The sequence below is a fragment of the Nanorana parkeri genome, unplaced genomic scaffold (genome assembly GCF_000935625.1).
Source record: "Nanorana parkeri isolate BGI_ZX_2015 unplaced genomic scaffold, ASM93562v1 scaffold2478, whole genome shotgun sequence".
In the NCBI taxonomy this organism is placed as follows: Eukaryota; Metazoa; Chordata; class Amphibia; order Anura; family Dicroglossidae; genus Nanorana; species Nanorana parkeri.
The window spans coordinates 106239-127731 of NW_017308746.1; the positions used below are offsets into that span (position 1 = coordinate 106239).

The 21493-nt window shown below is 46.6% G+C and overlaps 1 protein-coding gene across 1 annotated transcript in view; it reads right to left on the reverse strand.

Moving 5' to 3' along the window:
• Positions 1 to 8348: 8348 nt before the first annotated feature.
• The window catches only part of SLC25A29 (solute carrier family 25 member 29), a 27260-nt gene continuing 14115 nt past the window's right edge, over positions 8349 to 21493 (reverse strand). The window contains exons 2-4 of the mRNA XM_018573664.1: positions 18455 to 18498; positions 11085 to 11168; positions 8349 to 9419 (exon numbers count right to left, since the gene is read on the reverse strand). Of these exons, the coding sequence (XP_018429166.1) occupies positions 8676 to 9419; positions 11085 to 11168; positions 18455 to 18498 (872 nt within the window). The 3' untranslated portion in view covers positions 8349 to 8675. The remainder of the gene's footprint in view (positions 9420 to 11084; positions 11169 to 18454; positions 18499 to 21493) is intronic.

Here is a 21493-nt window from a genome sequence, read left to right on the forward strand (position 1 = left end):
TCCCCGCTCCAAGCTCCCTCCCCCCCCCCCCTCCCTTCCCTGTTCTGTAATGAGAAACAGCTTTCATCACTCCTATGTAACATCATCACTAGGTTTCTACTACTTCAGCAGCAGAGGCAGCGTTGTCAGCCCATTACAGGAAGTCGGGATGTCACTGGATTTCTAGCAGGATTAAGTATTTTTCTGTCCTTGCAGCATTTATAATGGGAGAAAACATCGGTAGATGTTCCTGTATTGCAGAGATGTGCTTTAATTTTATTGAATATTGCCCTCGCATACACTTTGATGGGAAAGTTTAAAGTGAACCTGTGCATTGCCCATACTTGCCTGTCTTTTCTACTATCGGTAGAGAAGTCCTGTGTAGGTTAGTAGTTGCTGGGGTTGCAGCTTACACAGGGCTATGGATTCCCCAGCATTTGGTCCAGCACTGTCACATGCTCCATCATACTCAGAAGTGCAGGTACAGTAAACTCCCCGTTATCCGGCATCCACGGGGATTGGTAGATTCCGGATAAATGTTGTTTCTGGTTGCTTTAGTTACTATAAAAATAGGTTTAACTAATGCCATATCCCAATACTATACCCCCATACTATCTCCCCACTATACCCCATACTATCTCCCCACTATACCCCTAGACTATCTCCCATACTATACCCCCACTATACCCCTATACTATACCTCATACTATACCATAACAGTATATTGTACGCTAAACCATTAGCAATACATTGCAGTACTGGGAGCGATCACTAGGTGGCGCTTGTTCACTAGATAACAGCACTTTCACAAACGATCGATCAATCAGACACCCATATCCATTATAATCCAGCATTTTTCAGCCCGTTCCTGTAACTTTCTATACTCCACAGCCCTCTCTCCCTCTCCTAGAAGGTGGCAGATCAGCAGAACAGTGAGTACACAGGGGATTTTTAATCGATAATGAGAATAGTTGTCAACTGTTCTCATCATCGATTAGTTGGTTGGATCCCCTAGCTTTCTCCTGCACACTGGGAGGAGGGCACAGCAAGCAGTGGGCGGGTGTGATAGCCAGCGCACTATTGGCTATTGCAATTTGAAATGGCCAATAGCAGGCTGGCTATTGTACCCCGCCCACTACCTGCTGTATTTACATTCAGCTGCCGTCTGCATAATCTTGCTGCTGGCAGTTGTCATTCCTCGGATGAAGCTATTCAAGCGTCATGTGCTTACAATACATTTACAAAAAACAAAATATGATGAAAAGGTGGGATAAAAGACATTTTTGGTTTCGGCCTGACATTCTGCTGCAGGAGGTGCGTTGCAGTGCCATTCAAACACGCCTCCCACCCACAGTGTGATTGCCCGCACTGGAACGCTCGGTACTGAAATGCTGTGTGTTCCAATGCGGTGCAATTGCAAGAAATTGTGCATGCCGTTTTATTCTGAAGTAAACTTTATGTTTGTAACGCAGCATTTGTGTATTTTATTTGAAATTAAGGTATTTATTTCATTTTTTTTATCCGATTAATCAAAAAAATGAAAATGGATGTGGATCAGCCGCGTTGCATTAACTTCCCTCAGCCCAGACTGACTATGAAGCTGGCCATACACCTTGCAACCATCGCACGACTTTCGTTGTGCGATGGTTGTAAGGTAATCAAAATTTCGGACGATCTGCCCATCTTGGACAGGCAGATCGTACTTGCGATCATCGCAAGCCATTCCCCGCTGAGGAGAGGGCTTCCGATGATTGCGGTGCTGAGCGGGCAGTGTGCGCTTGCATCTCCCGAGCACACCACTAACCCGCCGAAAATCGTACGATTTTCGGCAGGTTTTCAAGCGTGCTCGGAGGACGAATGTTGTGCAACCTTACAGTAGAAGAGGTCGCACGCTGCCCATACACCTGCCGATTATTGTACGATCGCGGGATCACCCACAACTATCGTACGATAATCGGCAGGTGTACGGGCACCTTTAGACTGCACAGTAAGCCTCTTCCTCACCAATGCCCAGCCATAAAATAGAAAATGTGTATACAATCTAAAACCAATGACTCGCACCCTCATCTTCTCCCATTCTGCGAGCACCAGTATGAAAAGACACCCCACCCCAAGCATGCGTGCGGGTTTGTGTCTCAGAAAACAGTCTCTGAATGTCACTTTTTTTAAAAAGGAAAAAAAAAAATCAAAAAGCTTTATTTTCTCATATCTACTTCAACATACAATAATCTTATTCCACGGGTTGTAAATGTTCTTACAGACTGAAGATCCACCAACATAACATTTCTCACCAGCAGCAGTTCCAGTTGTAGAAAGACATGTAACTAATAATAATGTGATAAAAAAAAATAGGAATCCCTTCTTAAATTATGACAGTGTGATGGAACAATACAGTTTAATACATATTGCTCCTCTCCAATGCAGAGGAAACTACATTTTTTTTTTTTAAATAGAACAAATTCATTGAGGATAGAAAGAGAAAGACAATAATCAGTCAAATAGTGCAAGGTGTAGCATTTTAGTGTTAAGGTGTAGTACCTAAATCCAGACACTAGGTGGCGCTGTGTTCAAACAATCATCTCATCCAATTCAAGTTTATGAAATTCCTTTTTTGTTTTAACTTTTGGCTAGTGGGATCCACCAATGAAAACATTTCCAGTTATGTTTTTTTCCTTATATTATGTGCACAAGCACTTACACTTAGTAATCGTTACAATTGCTGGCTCCAGATAGCTCAGTGCCACTTCACCCGAGGTTGGATCAGGGAGCGTGCACTGTACGCTTTACAAGCAGGTCACACAACCACCCTCATCGTGTCTAGATAAGCCATTATCCTTGCGCCTTCTCATAGAGTTTTAAATAGTCCTGGTTAGGAGTGCGTACATAAAAGGTGGCTACAGCAGGGCTTCATGTGTCCCTGCAAGTCAGCAGGAAAAAAAAGACAGCAGAAGGCAAGGCAAGGCACTGACAGGCTTAAAATGACGCATCAAATATGGTAAGTGCTAAGTGCTTTTTTTCTTCTTTCCCCCGGTGTGACATTACCACCCTAATTGGGATCCAATGTGAATTGGGGGGGGCGGTGTGTGGAAATACTTGCCCCATATTACAGTGTGGCATTAAATGTGGGATCCTGCCTGGAGAACAGAGGTCACTCACAGGGATGGAGCCCATGCTTCCACTATAGGAGGCCTATAGGTCATCCATTGGACCGCTTTTTACCAGCTAACTAATAGGACCAGCGAATCGAATGTTCACGCAAGTAATGTACTCCTCCGCCGAATCAGCATTTAAGTAGATTTTCCATCACTCTATAAGTAGCTGACAAACATGGATTTAAAGTGTCCCTGTCACTTTGGCCATTTTATTCTGCCAACCTATGATACTGATCCCTCCATTGGCCCATGATAGAGGGGTGGTGTCACTGCTCCCTCTGCATGCCAACACCGGGTATTTTGATGGGGGAGCGCTGGTGAGGATCGGTGGTGGTGGTTTGGGGGCTTGCACTGGCTTTGTCACTTTGCCCTGAATGGGCACTGAAGTGACAGTGTCTCTTTAAAGCTGTCATCCCATCAAGCTTACAAAACAGACATAGCGAATAACTCTTAAAGAGACCTCCAGGGTGCCCAAGGAACCCAGATATTGGGCATAACTCAGCCCGACACACAATACCCTTTGTGTATGTGTACTGTGTGCACACAACATCTTGTATTATGAGGGTCATTCCAGAGGTCCAAGTTGGTATTTGTACACTGAACCCAGTTAGGAGGCACAAGAGAACATTTTAAGAACGGAGGGGTTTCGGGGAATTTTCACAAGTACTTGTGAGAATTCCTCAATAGTAAAAAGCAGATACGGGCGCTTTAAAAAATGTTTAAACTGAAGCCGGCGCTGTAAACAGGCGCCACTGTTCACAGGAAGGCGGTCGAGGTGCCCAGCAAGCAGGGGGCCTTGGCAGCCTTCCTGTGAACCACGGCGCCTGTTTACAGCACCAGCCGCATATATTCTCTTCCTTCTTATAATAAAGCCGCCGGCACCCTCAAGACCAACCAGACCCCGCACAGCCCACCTGAGACCCTACAGAGCCCATCCGGTGCTTCATATTTCTCTGCCTACAGGCTCCTGAGAAGTATATTTGGCCCCATGCATAGGTGACACACCGTGGCCCTTCATGTGACCCCTGCCTGCGTCTGTTTTAACCCATTCTCGCCCACATTTCTTTCATAGTCTTGTAAAATCCCCGCCTCCATCCTCGTCAGCCAGCAATTGCAGTCTGCAGAATTGAATCATAACTCCAACCTTTTTGCTGCATTACATCCATCAGGATATCTCAAAAAGTGTTTGTTTTTTTAAAATATACATTCCAACAACTTAAGACCCGAGTTTCATAACTTAAAACGTGTACAGTAAATATCGTGTAACCGCAACCGAATGGAATAAAACATTGTATATAAAAAATAAATATTTGACATGAAAAGCTTTAAAACGGTCTCCGAAAGCCGCATTCACATGTTCACAAAACAGAACAAAAAAAGTTTATAGAACAAACCAAAATGTAAAATAAAATATATGTATATATAGTGACCTATCGATCATTGCGTCCTTATCTGAAAGCAACCTGAATTAAATCTATGCGGCATACCTGCTGTACAGGTAACAGTGGAATGGAGTTTTGATAAAGGAAACTGGGCAGCACAGCATGCGACATGTAATCATTACTAAGGGTGTCTGTTTATAGACAATTCGCAGAGCCATTCGCCCTGCGACTCTCTGTGATCATTTGTTTTGTGCAGATAGAGGCAAAAAAATAAACATTCTTTAGTCTATTTTCTTTTCAGGTGTAATGTAATCTACTACCGCTTTATGGCCATTAGATGGAGCTGATGAGCATACAAAATGAATACTCCTCAGCTCCATCTAGTGGCCATAATGTGGTATTACATTACATGGAACCTGAAAAGAAAATGTAACTAAGAACATTTGTTTATAGTATTATACAGGATTTATATATTACAATATAAGAACACTACAGTTACAATGCAAATCAAGACAAGATGGTAAGGGGGGGGCCCTGCCCGTGAGAGCTTACAGATTTTGCCTCCATTTGCACAGAACAAACATTCAGACATTAGCAGGGCGCATGGCTCTGTGAATCGTCTATAAATAGACCCCCTACGTTTAATAGCAGCCAGAACCAGGTAGGGAATATGATTCATTTGGGAAATCTGCAACATCACCACCTACGGGTTAAAATGAGATACTGCATGCCAACATTTAAAAAGTAGGGATGCACCGACACTAGTAACGGTATGGGTGCCGATAACGAGTATTTGGGCGAGTACTCGTTCTCGCCCAAATTCTCTGGATGCCTATCCCGATACCGGAACATCCGGTTCAGGAAGCCAGGTGGCGAGTCATTACAACGTGCCCGGCTTCCTAATTGGCCGGGAAGCCGGCTCCATGCTCCCTCGTCACTCGGTGATTAGAAAGCATGGATCCGGCTTCCTGGCCAATTAGGAATCCGGGTGGCATGTAATGACTCGCCACCCAGCTTACGGATCGGTCGGGCAGCTGGCCAATCAAAAAGCCAGGTGGCGAGTCATTACCTGCCCCTCGGCTTCCTGATTGGCCAGAAAGCCAGCTCCATGCTTCCTCCTCACCTGGTGGGGAGGGAGCATGGAGAAGGCTTCCCGGCTAATCGGGACATCCGGTATCCGTATTCGGTATCAGAGAGTCAAAAAAATATTGGTACTCGATCCTGAAAAACCAGTATGGCTGCACCCCTACTTAATAGGGGATAGTATCCTCTGGAAATTGGGGGTTCATCACACAAGTAATAAGGATTTGTGTTTAGGAAGCGCGGTCGGCTGACAACTTTGTTTTCTGTAATAATAAATGTAACTGCAAAATATCAAAATCCAGCAAAAGGAATAATTTGGTTATAAGTGGACACCGGTGTGTTCAATAACACTTTAATACAACTCGGAGCTCCTCCTACCTGGAGTTCTTAGCTCCACCCCTTTGACACCGGGATTACAAATCCAAACAAAGGCATCCTATACATTCTGTTTGACACACAATAGTCGGCTTTTAGGTACCTTTGCATGAACAAACCCAACATGTCATAATATACAACCGTATAATTCATCCTAAAAGCCATTCTTGGGCTCCAGTCTAAGGAGTATGCCTAGACCGAGATGATGTCATCAGTGTGCTGCAGGCTGGAGGAAGCATTTCCTTAGTCTCCCCTCCCCCAGTAATCAGTCTGCTGCAGGCAGGAGGAAGCATTTCCTCAGTCTCCCCTCCCCCATTGATCAGTCTGCTGCAGACAGGAAGAAGCATTTCCTCAGCCTCCCCCCCCCCAGCGATCAGTCTGCTGCAGACAGGAGTAAGCATTTCCTCAGTCTCTCCTCCATCCAGTGATCAGTCTGCAACAATGTAACTTTGCAAGTCACAAAGTAAGAGGCACCATGATTGTCATCCCTGAGCCAGCATCAAAGTTAAGGAAGTAGATAGTGACCCGGGATGAAGCCTGAACAAAGATGGCTCTGTCCTTTTGGAGAGAAAGGCAGATGAATGGGGGGGGGGGGGGAAGAAATAATAAATACCTAGCAGTGTAATACTTGCATATATACAAACATCTTCAACATGAAACAATACATCTGATACAAGGTACACTTCAAGAGTTCAGCAGCAAATAAGAGTCACACCTACAGGTCACATCAGGTGGGCGGAGCTGGGAACCCCAGTGCAGAGATTTGGATCACCAGTTCCAGAATGGAGTATTTCATTGCGGAGTGAGACTAAGTCCTACAATAGAGCGGAGTGAGACCAAGTCCTGCTGCTGCTTTTACATGAAGGATCAGAGGTGGAAGGGGGCCCCTCCGCGCCAGGACCAGAACCCCCGACCCTCACTCCGCTCTTCCAAAAAGCTTCGGCTGGAGTTCTAAATTTACCTGCCAATGCAGCAGGTCAGAGGTAGGCAACTCCGGCCCTCCTGCTATGCTGAAACTACAATTCCCGCCATGCCTCTGGGAGTCATGCCCGTGGCTGTCGGGAGTCTTGCCATGCCTCATGGGACTTGTAGTTGTACAACAGCTATCGTGGCGAGGTCGCCTGCCCCTGCACTAGGTAATCCACTGCCCACTATTCAACCCAGGAGGTGTGCTCTCCCTATTATCAGGCAGTATCCCATATATGACTATACATGCCACGGGTATATGATCAAAGTCTCCTCTGCAGATCCATCAGAAGCACGTGGTGCTCTGAAGATGAACTCCAGGCAGCTAAATACAACCATAAATCCCGTTATTACCTACCAAAGGGTTTGTATTTGTCCATCCGGTCCTGAGATATACACAGCCCTGTCTGGTGGGGCAGGAGACCTGATTTTTCCTTGCTGCAGTTAAGTAACACTTACAGGTCTTGTCCCTCCCCAGCCTGTGATTGGACAATAAAAGGGAGACGCAGCGGATTGATGAGCTCATCTCTCTCCTCTTAGCAACATGTCCCTCGATAGCACACAAGCACTGCAGCACAGATGTGCCGATTCTCCCTCTCCCACTTTGAGCTCTGCTGTACGGGTACCGATACCAGGTCCAATGCAGGCACGTATACCGCATGCATGAAATGTAGGGATGCACCGACACTGTTTTTTATTTTTTGTTTCGGTACTCACCGATACCGAATACGGATACCGGAAGTCCCATTAAGGAAGCCACCCAGCTTCCCGATTAGCAGGGAAGCCGTCCCCATGCTCCACCTGATTGGGCGGGAAGCCATCGGCAGGTGACGAGGGAGCATGAAGCCGGCTTTCCAGCCAACCAGGAGGCTGGGCAATGACTTGTCGTCCGGCTTCATTATTGGCCAGCTTCTTGACCAATCAGGAAGCTATGCGGCGAGTCATTACACGGAGGCTGGCTTCCTGATTGGCCGGTAAGCCGGACAGCATGTAATGACTCGCTGCACGGCTTCCTGATACTGGAAGCGCAGGTATCGGGCTAGCCCTCGGAGCATTTGGGCAAGTACTTGCCCAAATACTCGGTATCGGCACCAATACAGATACCAGTATCGGTGATCCCTAATGAAATTATTTATTAAAGAATAGAGTTACACCGACGTGTGCCTTGTATCTGCCTGAAGTTGGACTTTAAAGGGCCCGCTCACACTATGCAGTGCGTTCAGGGCACGATCTGGGGCGGGGTGGTACCATTCATTTCAATGGCAACACAGACACGCCTCCCACCCACAGTGCAATCACCTGCACCGGAACACGTGGCATGGAACCGAACCCTGAATGCACTGGATAGCGTAAATGGGCCTTAAAGCATCGCCCTTAACCAGTTATCCACCTACCACCCAATCATCCACCAATGGCTAAACATTCTAAGCCACCGTTCCGACTCTTGTGCCATGGCCTCTCCCAAATATTCATAATCTCGAAAAAAGAGATCTTCTGATTTCACATTCATGGAGTAGATGCCGATGGGATCTCCGGGATCGTAGCGCCAAGTTACTGCCAACAGTGGGTCAGTATGTTCCAATAAGGCCACGCTCTATTGTAGACTTGAGATAAAAGCCTGCCTAAAATGCGTATAAACCCCAAATTATACATATCGTCTATGTACAGAATATTTATACAACTCACATATAAAAATAAGTCTACTGGGATACATGTTCATATGCGCCGGCTGGGAAGTCTACATGCTGGTCGGCTGCTGTAACGCCGGCCCAGCCTCGCACTCGCCGATGGCGTTCTCCGATCTCATATACATGAGGAACAGAGTGACGGTGGCAAATGTAGCAGCGTTGACGGGGAAGGCTCTCAGCAAGGTGGACGTCAAACCCCTCGCGAAGACCCTCATGCCTTCGCTTTGATAGCTCTGCCTGACGCAGTCCAAGATGCCATTATATTGGTTCACGCCGCCGATGCCGTCGGCTTGAAGTCGAGATTTGATGACGTCGATGGGGTAGGTCGACAGCCAAGACGCGATGCCCGACATGCCCCCGGCGAACATCAGCTTGGGGATGATGTATCGGTCGTTGATCTCGCAGCCGAGGTACCTGGTGAGATAGTCGTAGGTCAGGAAGTAAAACCCAAAGCTGGGGGTCTCCCTGAGAAAGGTGGTCACCATCCCTCGGTTGATGCCCTTCAAGCCCTCTTTCCGGTGGATCTTCACGAGGCAGTCTAGAGAATTCTTGTAGTTTTTGGATTTGGACTTGTACTCCCCGGTGCCTTGCAGCTGCAGTCGGGTTTTCGCCAGCTCCATGGGACAACAGATGACGCACTGGATGGCTCCGGCCGCGGCACCGGCCAAGAACTGGTTCAACGGTGTGTCATTGCTGAGGTATCGGATGGTGTTCGCCTGAACGCCAAACACAAGAGCGTTGATAAACGTTAGCCCCATCATGGGCGAGCCGACCCCTTTGTACAGTCCCCATGCCTAAAGAAAACCAAAAAGAACAAACAATTAACGATATGAATTTTTTTGGTTTAACTATTTGGTAAAAATGTTTCGTTACATGCAACCTCCGCCAGTGACGTCACCCCTAAAGTTCCAGAATCACAGGGAGTCTCTCTCTGCAGCTCCTCCATTCATGTATACTATCGAAAGAACACAAGGCGTTCTGTGATTGGACAAGGGGAGATCCTGACCATCATACGTCCCTTGTCCAATCACAGAACTTGTTATCTCTCATTTTTCATGATATAGGCAGCAGCCACTCGTGGGGCAAACATCATTAGGAGCCCTATTGGTACCTAGCTAATGCCCCAATAAGCCCTCACTTCAGTTTTAAGTATCCTTTAAATTTGTGAGTGTGATCAATTTCTGTAGTGAATGGATAGGTGAGCGCAGTGATGTCACCGGTCTCTAGTGATTGGATAGGCTGCATTCTCAGTGATGTCACTGGTCTCTAGTGAATGGATAGGCTGCATTCTCAGTGATGTCACTGGTCTCTAGTGAATGGATAGGCTGCATTCTCAGTGATGTCACTGGTCTCTAGTGAATGGATAGGCTGCATTCTCAGTGATGTCACTGGTCTCTAGTGAATGGATAGGCTGCATTCTCAGTGATGTCACTGGTCTCTAGTGAATGGATAGGCTGCATTCTCAGTGATGTCACTGGTCTCTAGTGAATGGATAGGCTGCATTCTCAGTGATGTCACTGGTCTCTAGTGAATGGATAGGCTGCATTCTCAGTGATGTCACTGGTCTCTAGTGAATGGATAGGCTGCATTCTCAGTGATGTCACTGGTCTCTAGTGAATGGATAGGCTGCATTCTCAGTGATGTCACTGGTCTCTAGTGAATGGATAGGCTGCATTCTCAGTGATGTCACTGGTCTCTAGTGAATGGATAGGCTGCATTCTCAGTGATGTCACTGGTCTCTAGTGAATGGATAGGCTGCATTCTCAGTGATGTCACTGGTCTCTAGTGAATGGATAGGCTGCATTCTCAGTGATGTCACTGGTCTCTAGTGAATGGATAGGCTGCATTCTCAGTGATGTCACTGGTCTCTAGTGAATGGATAGGCTGCATTCTCAGTGATGTCACTGGTCTCTAGTGAATGGATAGGCTGCATTCTCAGTGATGTCACTGGTCTCTAGTGAATGGATAGGCTGCATTCTCAGTGATGTCACTGGTCTCTAGTGAATGGATAGGCTGCATTCTCAGTGATGTCACTGGTCTCTAGTGAATGGATAGGCTGCATTCTCAGTGATGTCACTGGTCTCTAGTGAATGGATAGGCTGCATTCTCAGTGATGTCACTGGTCTCTAGTGAATGGATAGGCTGCATTCTCAGTGATGTCACTGGTCTCTAGTGAATGGATAGGCTGCATTCTCAGTGATGTCACTGGTCTCTAGTGAATGGATAGGCTGCATTCTCAGTGATGTCACTGGTCTCTAGTGAATGGATAGGCTGCATTCTCAGTGATGTCACTGGTCTCTAGTGAATGGATAGGCTGCATTCTCAGTGATGTCACTGGTCTCTAGTGAATGGATAGGCTGCATTCTCAGTGATGTCACCGGTCTCTAGTGAATGGATAGGCCGCATTCTCAGTGTCATTATTGGTCAGAGATACAGAACTTGAGCTGCGTTCTACTTACAGATTCCTGTTTGATGATGGACTGGAAGCAGTGAATAGTTCCACGATAAAGAGGCTTCTTCACACTCTGAACCTGTAGACGCACCTAGAAGAAAATATAAAGAGTCATTAGAGGGCTTCTAGCTGCATGGAGGGGGTACAGATCTCGGATATACTCAGGATTTATTCATCACCACAAAACACACGGAGAATGAAGACAACATTTCTTGCCGAAGATTTAAGAATGGAAATATACGAGACAAACCAATAAAAGTGACAAAGAGATTTTCACTATTATTACATAGTATTTATATAGCGCCAACAGTTTGCGCAGCGCTTTACAATATAAGGAAGACATTACAGTTAGAATACAATTCAAGACAAGATGGTAAGGAGGGCCCTGCCCCTGAGGGCTTACAATCTAAAAGAGGAGGGGGAAATGATACATGAGGTAGCTGTGGGAATGAATTATGTGAGAATGTGAAGGTTCAGTGGTTAGGTTGCGGTGGGATAGGCTTCCCTGAAGAGATGAGTCTTTAGGGAACGCCTAAGAGGCAGTCAAGGTGGGAGATAGACGGACAGGTTGGGGTAAGGAGTTCCAGAGGATGGGAGAGACTCTAGAGAAGTCCTGGAGGCGAGTATGGGAGCAGTGGACAAGGGAGCTGGAAAGCAGGATGAGCGGAGGGGACGGTTCGGGTGATACTTTGAGACAAGGTCTGAGATATAGCCGGGGGCAGAGTTGTGGATGGCGTTATAGGTGACTGTTAATATTTTGAATTTTATCCTTTGGGCTATAGGAAGCCAGTGCAGGGATTGGCAGGGGGGGATGCAGACACTGAGCGGTTGGTAAGGTGAATGAGTTTGGCAGCTGCATTCATGATAGACTGAAGGGGGGATATCCTGTGTAGTGGAAGGCCAATGAGGAGGGAGTTACAAAAGTCAAGACGAGAGATAACAAGGGAGTGGATGAGTAGTTTTGCGGTGTCATTGATGAGGAAGGGGCGTATTTTTGAGATGTTACGAAGGTGAAGGCGGCAGGATTTGGATAGAAAACAAATTGTCTGAATCACGAGAACGACTGATCAGAATAAGAATCCTGGGTACTGGCGCACATCACACAGCCCCGCCCCTCTAGTGATGTCACAGAACAACTTCCTTTTCAATGAGGCACTGCAACAACTTAGACCTCATATGGGGCTGGATGGAGAACATTCAAAACTCATTCACCGTTTTAATATACCCGGGGACAACGAGTGACTTTGGCAATACCTGTGCTTTGAGAGCGGACATGACAGACCCGGACAGAGGTAAACATTGCTTTGTTTACATTCAGCTGTTTGCAGATCAAAAGTACAAAGTAGAAAGACACGTGTCTGCACATCTGCGCTGATGACAACATGGAAGGCATCACGGCGAGCGATGTATTCTATTAATGAATACAAAGTCTGCTCGGATTGGCAGAGGTTGTGTACATCGCTCTCCGTGATTGGCTCAGCTCGGTATACTGTATGTAGCCGAAGCTACCGTACAAACAGTATTACCGCACATCCAGCGGGCTGACAGATTAGGGATGTTCGTTTTGGGCCACCTTGGCCCAAACGAACTAAAAGTTATACATTGTATACCCCGCGTATAAGACGACCCCCGATTTTCAGGGATGTTTTTAAGTATAAAAAGTCACCTTATACGCCAGCAAATACAGTATTATTATTATTAATAAATTAATCTGCTTTTGCGAAAACTGGCCTAAGCATCTGACTTTGCCCGTGACATTAGATTATAAAACTGAAACCTCAGCTCCATTCAACAAAAGGTGCCCATACACGTTACAATTATCTGCAGACTTTCTATGGTCAGATGGAAAAGGTGCAACAGATTCCTCCATCCACGCTAAGGCCCCATTCACACTAAGCGATTTATCGCAGCGATATCGCTCATATTTCCACACGATATCGCTCTATGTAGCTTCTCCAATCCATTTCAATGGAGCTGTTCACATCTCGTCGCTCAATATCGCTTGTAGCTCGTCGCTGGTATCTTGTCGCTCCTACATGACCCTTTTTTCGAGCGATTTCGAGCGATATTGCTCCTGATTGCATACAGCCCAATAGGAAAAAGTTGCACGATTTCACGAGACAAGTCGCTCAATATCGCACAAAAACGCGCAATTTTCATGTCGCTCAGTGTGAATGGGGCCTAAACTGTGTGGATGGAGGAATCTCCACCTGGGCCAATCTGTTGCACTTTTTCCAACTGACCACAGAAAATCTGCAGATAATTGTAAGGTGTATGGCCAGCTTTAAATGGTTGTCTGTGTCACCATTTTCTTTCACTTCCTGTCCAGGTGACACATGTCAGAATGCAAAAAGTGAGAGAAAATAATTGTAATGGAGACACAGCACCTGACCGAGGTTTTAACCCTTACCTACCCTATTCAAAGCTTAAGGCTGGGCACACACCTTACAACCATCGCAAGACTTCTGTCTTGCGATGGTTCTAAGGTACTTAAAAAACGTACGATCTGCCTATGTTGCATAGGCAGATCGTACTTGCGATGATCGCTAGCCACACCCCCTGAGAGGCGGGCTTCCGATGACCGCAATGCCGAACGCACACCGGCCCGTGCGGCTGTTATCGTACGGACATGCCACAAACCCGCCAAACATCGTACGATGCTCGGCGGGTTTTCGAACATGTCCGTAAGTTTAAAGTCGTGCGACCTTACAGTAGTAGAGGTCGCACGGCTACCTCGCGATTATCGTACGATAATCGTAAGGTGTGTGGGGACCCTTACAAAACATTGGGGTTTAAAAGGATTTTTTGTTTGTTTCCCGGAGTGATTCTTTCCCACAGCTGTGCTCCCATACAGGTCACATCTACACTGAGGGTCCGCCCTCTCTTGGTTGTTGAAGAAGTACATGTCCCAGCTCGCTCAGGGGTGTCCAGACCTGTCTGACAACAATGCCATGAGCCTCCCTGCAGCCGCCTTGTACACAGTGTTCAGCTTTGTAGCGATTAGAGGTTGTGAAAGTTTATGAAGGCCGACAGAATATTATTAAAGCCGCACATGCAGACGTCAGTGATGGGAAGCATGCAGAGCAGAGTCATCGCTGCGGCTGTGTCAGCCAATCGGTGGCCGGGGGCTCGAAGCAGCGGAAATGGCTTGAGGAAACATTGTGACACATTGTTCTGTTTTATCTCCTCGGAACAGCTGCAGAGCAACATTCCGAAGAACAAAGCTTTGTGTCCCGGCTCCGCATTGTTCTGCTTCCTACTGGACACACAGCACAGATACCTGGGATCAGTAGGGAAAGCTCCGAGCATTGTTTAAAGTGGACCTGTGGCCAGGCTGTCGGCATTCAATAGAAATTCCTGACAGGAATTCAATGAGCTATAGAAGGAGCTCTCATGGGGCTGAGCAGCTGTGGGCACTGTGGAGCAATTCATCCTTAAAGCTGAAGATTAATCTGCTTATATTTTGGCTTCGCTGGCTCCTCCTTCACCTCTCATCAGCATGCTAAGGACATTAAAAAAATCTTTCCGTTTTCATGACATACCTTATTTTAGACCGAGTGATGTCATCACCGGGTCTCTGTTCAATGCCGACAGATCATGGCTGGTGGTAGGGGCTGACAGGGTGCTGTACATAGCTTCCTGAAAACATCACAGTGCCCTGCCTCAGTACTCTTTTCAAGAGCCCCGATACAAGCAGTGGGCTGGCCCTTGGGAGGGGTTATGCAAATATAAAAAAAATGCCTTGATGGGAGGGTGTCAGTCTGCAGAAGTGGGCGTTCCTAGACCAGCTGTATTTGCATGCAAACCACCCCAGGAAATGCCCACGTGTAAAGCTGTGCCCCCGTAGCTGAAATCCAATGAATGAAAGCGGCGGGCCAATGACAGTCAGGCTGGGGAGGAAAGCGTTAGATGATGCTGGACTTCCTCCAGCCAGGAAATGAGACGGGCTCTATCTGACTTGCTGCAGCTTCTAATGCACATTGTGAGGAGCTCCCAGTGTGCAGTGATATCAGAGGAAGACATTTCAGTCCAGGAGAGGAGCCGATACAACTGTGCAAGACTAACAGATCATTAGATCCAGCGTCTCGTTTTCTATTTGCATCACATACACTATATTACCAAAAGTATTGGGACGCCTTTACACGCACATAAACTTTCATGGCATCCCAGACTTAGTCCGCAGGGTTCAGTATTGGGTTGGCTCCACCCTTTGCCACTATAACAGCTTCAACTCTTCTGGGAAGGCGTCCACAAGGTTTAGGAGTGTGTCTATGGGAATGTTGGACCATTTGTGAGGTCAGGTACTGATGTTGGAGGAGAAGGCCGGGCTCGCAGTCTCCGCTCTAATTCATCCCAAAGGTGTTCTATGGGGTTGAGGTCAGGACTCTGTGCTGGCCAGTCAAGTTCCTCCACCACAAACTCCCCCATCCATGTCTTTATGGACCTTGCTTTGTGCACTGGTGCGCAGCCATGTTGGAACAGGAAGCGTGGGAGCATGACATTGTCCAAAATGTCTTGGTGTGCTGATGTCTTAAGAGTTCCCTTCACTGGAACTAAGGGGCCAAGCCCAACCCCCCCCCCCATACTTTACACTTGGCACAATGCAGTCAGGCAAGTACAGTTCTCCTGGCTACCGCCAAACCCAGACACGTCCATCGGATTGCCAGACAGAGAAGAGTTATTGGTCACTCCAGAGAACACGTCTCCACTTCTCCAGAGTCCAGTGGCGGCGTGCTTTACACCACGGCATCCCACGCTTTGCATTGCACTTGGTGATGTAAGGCTTGGGTGCAGCTGCTCGGCCATGGAAACCCATTCCATGAAGCTCTCTACGCACTGTTGTTGTGCCAATCTGAAGGCCACACGAAGTTTGGAGGTCTGTAGCTATTGACTCTGCAGACAGTTGGCGACTTCTGCGCACTGTGCGCTTCAGCATGCGCTGACCCCGCTCTGTCATTTTACGTGGCCTACCACTTCCTGGCTCAGTTGCTGTTGTTCCCAGTCGCTTCCACTTTGTTATAATACCAGTAACAGGTGACCGCGGAATATTTAGTAGCCAGGAAATGTCACGGAGCACCTGAATCCAATGATTTGGAGGGGCGTCCCAATGCTTTTGGCAATATAGTGTATGTCATTTATTGTGCCCACGGCCCCTTTTGAGGACAGGTTCACCTTACAATGACTGTGTATGACTGAACTGATCATGCAACACCTGATACTGAAGCTCCTGCATACTCCTACATCATGGAAAAACCCCGCAGCTCTCAGTCATTCTTCGGGTAGGTGATAATCAGCTGAGAGGCTGACGTGGTGTCTCTCTGAGCCCTTTACTTATTAAAGAGCCGGGAGATTTGGAACCTCCAGGCGATCGGTGAAGATAGATCGGCCTCGGACAGCTTGTTTGCAGTAAGAACGTTAGTTCACATTATGAAAAACCCACCAGGGGAAGGTCGGCTTTGCACTGGCAGTGCTGGTGGGGATCTCTCTGCCAGGGTGCGATCCAGCTTGCCAATACCGGAACACTAGAATGCTTCAAGTGATATTAAAGTCAAAAGGTTTTAAGCCATTTCAAAATGATGAATCACTTGCAATGGATGCTGCTCCTTGAAGTGTCAGTTTCCTGCAGAACAAGCTGGCCATTATATCCTTGTTTAGCGTGGCTCCTTTCCCTTGCAGGGACCCTTGTGTGTGCTAGTAAGCTGTGTGTGTCTGCACAAACAAAGCATGACCACCGACAAAAGGTTAGTCCTGCACATGGACTCTCTGCTCTCTCCTTCTATCAATGGTCAAAAGACTGCATACAATAAAAAGGACGTTATAAAACTACGAAGAATGAATGCAGTGGCACCAATGATCATATAACAGCTCAGTTTTTAGGATGACCATCTACCCTTGGAGCCATCTGTCCATTTTCCCTTCACTCCTAAAACGCTGACATTGTATCTCTTCTGTTTCTTTTTAACAAACACAGAATTCTTTATCCAGTTGTTTTGCTTTTGAGTCCATTAGACTCTCTTGACACATTACTAAAGCCCTGGCGAAGGGGGATGTTTGGCAAACGTGTTGGCTGTCACTTGTGGATTATTTATAAATATTTTGGGGCTCATTTTGTTTCAACTGTATGGGAATTCTCAGTTTGGGTGACCCCTTTCTTTTGGGGTAGGGGGGTGTATTGTGGCCCTAACAGAGACTGGTTATGGTTCTGGGTCTGGTGCACCACTTCCAACTTGCCTTTCACTAGCACTCCTGATACTAATAATAATTTGCCAGTGATAAATGGGGGATGGATTTGGGAATCACACATTTCTATGGCGTTGATCTATGGGCGGGGTTGGGAATTACCCGTTTCTATGGCGTCGAGTTATGACAGGTGTGCTTGGGGATCACCCATTTCTTTGGCTTCGATCAATGACGGGTGGGCTTGGAACCACCCATTTCTATGGCATCGATCTATGGGGGTGGGGTTGGGAATCACCCATTTCTATGGCATCAATCTATGGGGGTGGTGGACTTGGGAACCACCCATTTCTATGGCATCAATCTATGGGGTGGGGGTGCTAGGTATCCACGATTTACCCGGACAGTCGATGGGAACCACCCATTTCTATGGCATCAATCTATGGGGTGGTGGACTTGGGAACCACCAATTTCTATGGCATCAATCTATGGGGGTGGTGGACTTGGGAACCACCCATTTCTATGGCATCGATCTATGGGGTAGGGTTGCCACCTGTCCAGGATTCACCCGGACAGTCGGGTTTTGAAAGCTGTGTCCGGGTTTCATGGCACCAGGAACCCGGGCACAAGATGCAGGCAGACAGGAGCAACCAAAATTAAGATAGGGGCTACTGGCCCCTCACTGAAAATAGTCTCAACTGTGATATTTACATATTAATGGGTGGTGCCTTTTACATATGAATACGCCACGCCTCATTCTCCCAAAAAATAATTCCGCGTTTCGCTAGTGTTTGGGTTGCGCTTGAAGAAAAGGTGGCAACCCTACTATGGGGATGGGGTGGGAATCACCCATTTCTATGGCATTGCACTCTCCCTGCCTAAAAGCACCAGTAAGGAAGAGATATAGTAGAAACCATGGAGTGATTTTTTTCCCCCACCTTCCTACAGATGCTTACCTTAGATTTCAAGGTTGCACATTTAATGCATTTATGAGCTGTGGTGGTGTAAAACTCCACCTCCATCTACAAAGCTCCACCCCATGCCCCCCCCCCCAAACATGTTGCAGGTGCAACAATGCCATGCACACTGCAATGATATCACCGGGGTCGGTATGCAAGTCTCCTTCCTTTTTCCTGTCATAGCAACCTTCTATTTTCTTTTTCCAACCAATTAAAAAAATAATCATAGACATGAACCCACCTTTACTGTGTCAAACGGATGTCCAACCAACACACCGGCTGCACCTGCACGCAAAAACAGAGACGCGTCAGTTTTAATAATTCAGTCGTACAGAATGTTCAGTACATTGTACTTCCATTTGTTACATTGTTTGTTACTATATGAAAAGTGCATCTAAACCTATGAATCAAAAAATATAATACAGCTTGCCGGTCCTTTGATGTGGTGTCTGCTTTAGTTTTCCTTTTTCAGGCTTTCTTCCCCTTTAACACTAATACTCTGCTCTGTATCACCTCCATATTATGTGATTTAAAAGGCCGGTGTCATCTTTTTCACCGTTCCCACTAATGGATGTGGACACACTGACTGCAGTCAACGTTGCTGTGCAATCAGTAGCCATGAACACGGCACGCACACACTCTATACCGGGCCCCCTTCCCTAGCAGGTTTCACAAGGTTTACCTATGTACAAAGATTAAATGCTTATCTCCTAACCAAGGATTTCTGCTCTTCAAAAGTCCACAGACACCATTTTCACTTACTCATTCATTTCCAGCACATGCAATGCACTGAACTGTTGCGTATATGCATTCTGATCGATGGCCACAGACAGGACAGCGACTGTATAGTGAATGTATAGCGATATTGTATAGATTTTCTTTATTATGGTCAGCACTAAAAATGTTTAAAAATAAATGGTTTATAGCCAGATACATATGAAGTGTTACATAGGAGTGTTTTGTATGTTTATATCCAGCCAGCAGGTGGTGCTCTTGTCACCTTTCTCATGTTTTCCAGACTCCTTATCTCCAGAAAAAACAATAGTTCAAGTAACACAAGTAAATAAGTCAGAGAAGTGACTGCTCCCTCTTTAAAGATGAACACTGGGCAAATCTTTTATGAACCCTTGCAGTGTGGGGATAGCTACTTATATAGGTGCTAAAATAAAAGGAGAGCCGGCTTGCTCTTAGACTGGTCCTTCCAGCCTGGCTACCCCTCCGCTGCAGCAGTGTAAGGTCCCAGAGTCATCACGTCCAATACAGTGTAAGGCCCCGTTCACACCTGAGCGTTTTACCGCGCGTTCCTACGCTCGGTAAAAACGCGCAAACAGGTGAAAACCCATGTTTGCCTATGGGCATGGTTCTCACCTGCGCGTTTTACCGCCCGTTCGATCGAGTGGTAAAACGTCATACGCCCAAAGAAGTACATGAGCTTCTTTGGGGCGTATTAACACCCGTATCCCGCTGTTATCAGCCGGATACCCCCTCGGAAACTTGCGTTTGAAGCACGTTTCTTTTACCGCAAATCGCGGTGCAAACGCGAGTTTCCAATACGCTGAAGTGTGAACCCAGCCTTAAGGACGTGAGGGACATACCACTATTTGAACATAGCATTGAGGCAGGTTGGAGGAAAGGCTGTGGCAGCCAGCCAGAGCTGAGGTTCAGTCGAGTAGAACCTTTTTATTTTAGCACCTAGACGAAAATGATAGCCCACTGCAAGGGTTAATAAAAGTTTTGCCACTTCCTTAATTCCTCTCCCTCTGCACGGCACTATTCCAGTTAGAAAGGGTGTCTGAAAGCAGGCAGATGCTGCTGCATCGGAAATCTTTTCACACATACAGAGCTTTACTAAGGTAATTAAACACAGATACAGGTTGTAACAGCATTCTGTAGTAAAACATTATTAAAAGGAACTATTTACAACCGCAGTGTGGATTGATTTTCCATCTAATTTCTTTTCATAGCAACCTCAGTAACTTAATTCATTTTGTCAGCTGGATTTCCTAGAACTGTTATTACCTAGGTTGCCAAAATTCAGTCATTGCATTTCCTAGAACTCTACACAGAGGTCAGATTACAAGGGAGCCGGTGGCATGAAGAATGGCATCCCCAGCTATTGGAAAGAGTGCTACCTACATTGGTGGTCATTAGGAAGAATACCCCCTTACATTGATGGCCATTGGGAAGAATGCTCCTTACACTGGTGGTCAGTGGGAAGAATGACTGGAGGAACCCTAGTTGAGAAAAGCTGGTCTTGCGAGTTTCAAAAACCATGTAGTGCGCAAACCTACTTAAAGAATCCCTTCAATCAGTATGCAATGGTCCCTGCACTACATAGTTGTTGGCAAATCAAGAAGAGATTGTACAAAATGTGTGGTCATCTTTAGAAGGAGGAGATACTGCCTGATGGGTGCTCCAAGCACATCTTGCCTCTATTATTTCACCAGTGTTTTGCAGTGAGAATGTACCTTGAATACCCTTACAGTTCGTTGACTGATCATATGCACACAATGGCTCACTTCAGCATACAAAACCTGGATACCATCTGCAAACAATGTGTTTGTAGCAGACTCCACGGATTGAAATCTTACCCTGGGGATCAACTCCATTTCATAGAGCAGATAGAGCACTCAATGCTCTGCGCTTCCTTTCAAGAGACAATCAGAATTTGGGATAAATGTGACAATCATTACAAGTTAGCATAAGCAAACGTGACCCAACTGACTGCGTAACCTGCAAAGTGTGGACTCCGCAGCGAAGATAAAAGAGTAAGGTTTTATCTAAGGCAAAGCCCAAGGTTGTATTCAGAGTCGCTCCCGAACAAGAAAACCGGCCGGCAGGCAGCAGATTGTGTCCATAGGAGCAGCTGTTCATCTCTCGCACATTTACAGATGTGAAAGCAGCTACCGAGAATACAAAAACATTCACTAGAGATCGGTGACATCACGGAGAATGCAACCTATCCATTCACTAGAGACCGGTGACATCACTGACAATGCAGCCTATCCAGTCACTCGAGACCAGTGACATCACTGAGAATGCAGCCTATTCAGTCACTCGAGACCAGTGACATTACTGAGAACGTAGCCTATCCATTCACTAGAGACCAGTGACATCACTGAGAACGTAGCCTATCCCTTCACTAGGGACCAGTGAAAGCACTGAGAATGCAGCCTATCCAGTCACTAGAGACCGGTGACATCACTGAGAATGCAGCCTATCCAGTCACTAGAGACCGGTGACATCACTGAGAATGCAGCCTATCCAGTCACTAGAGACC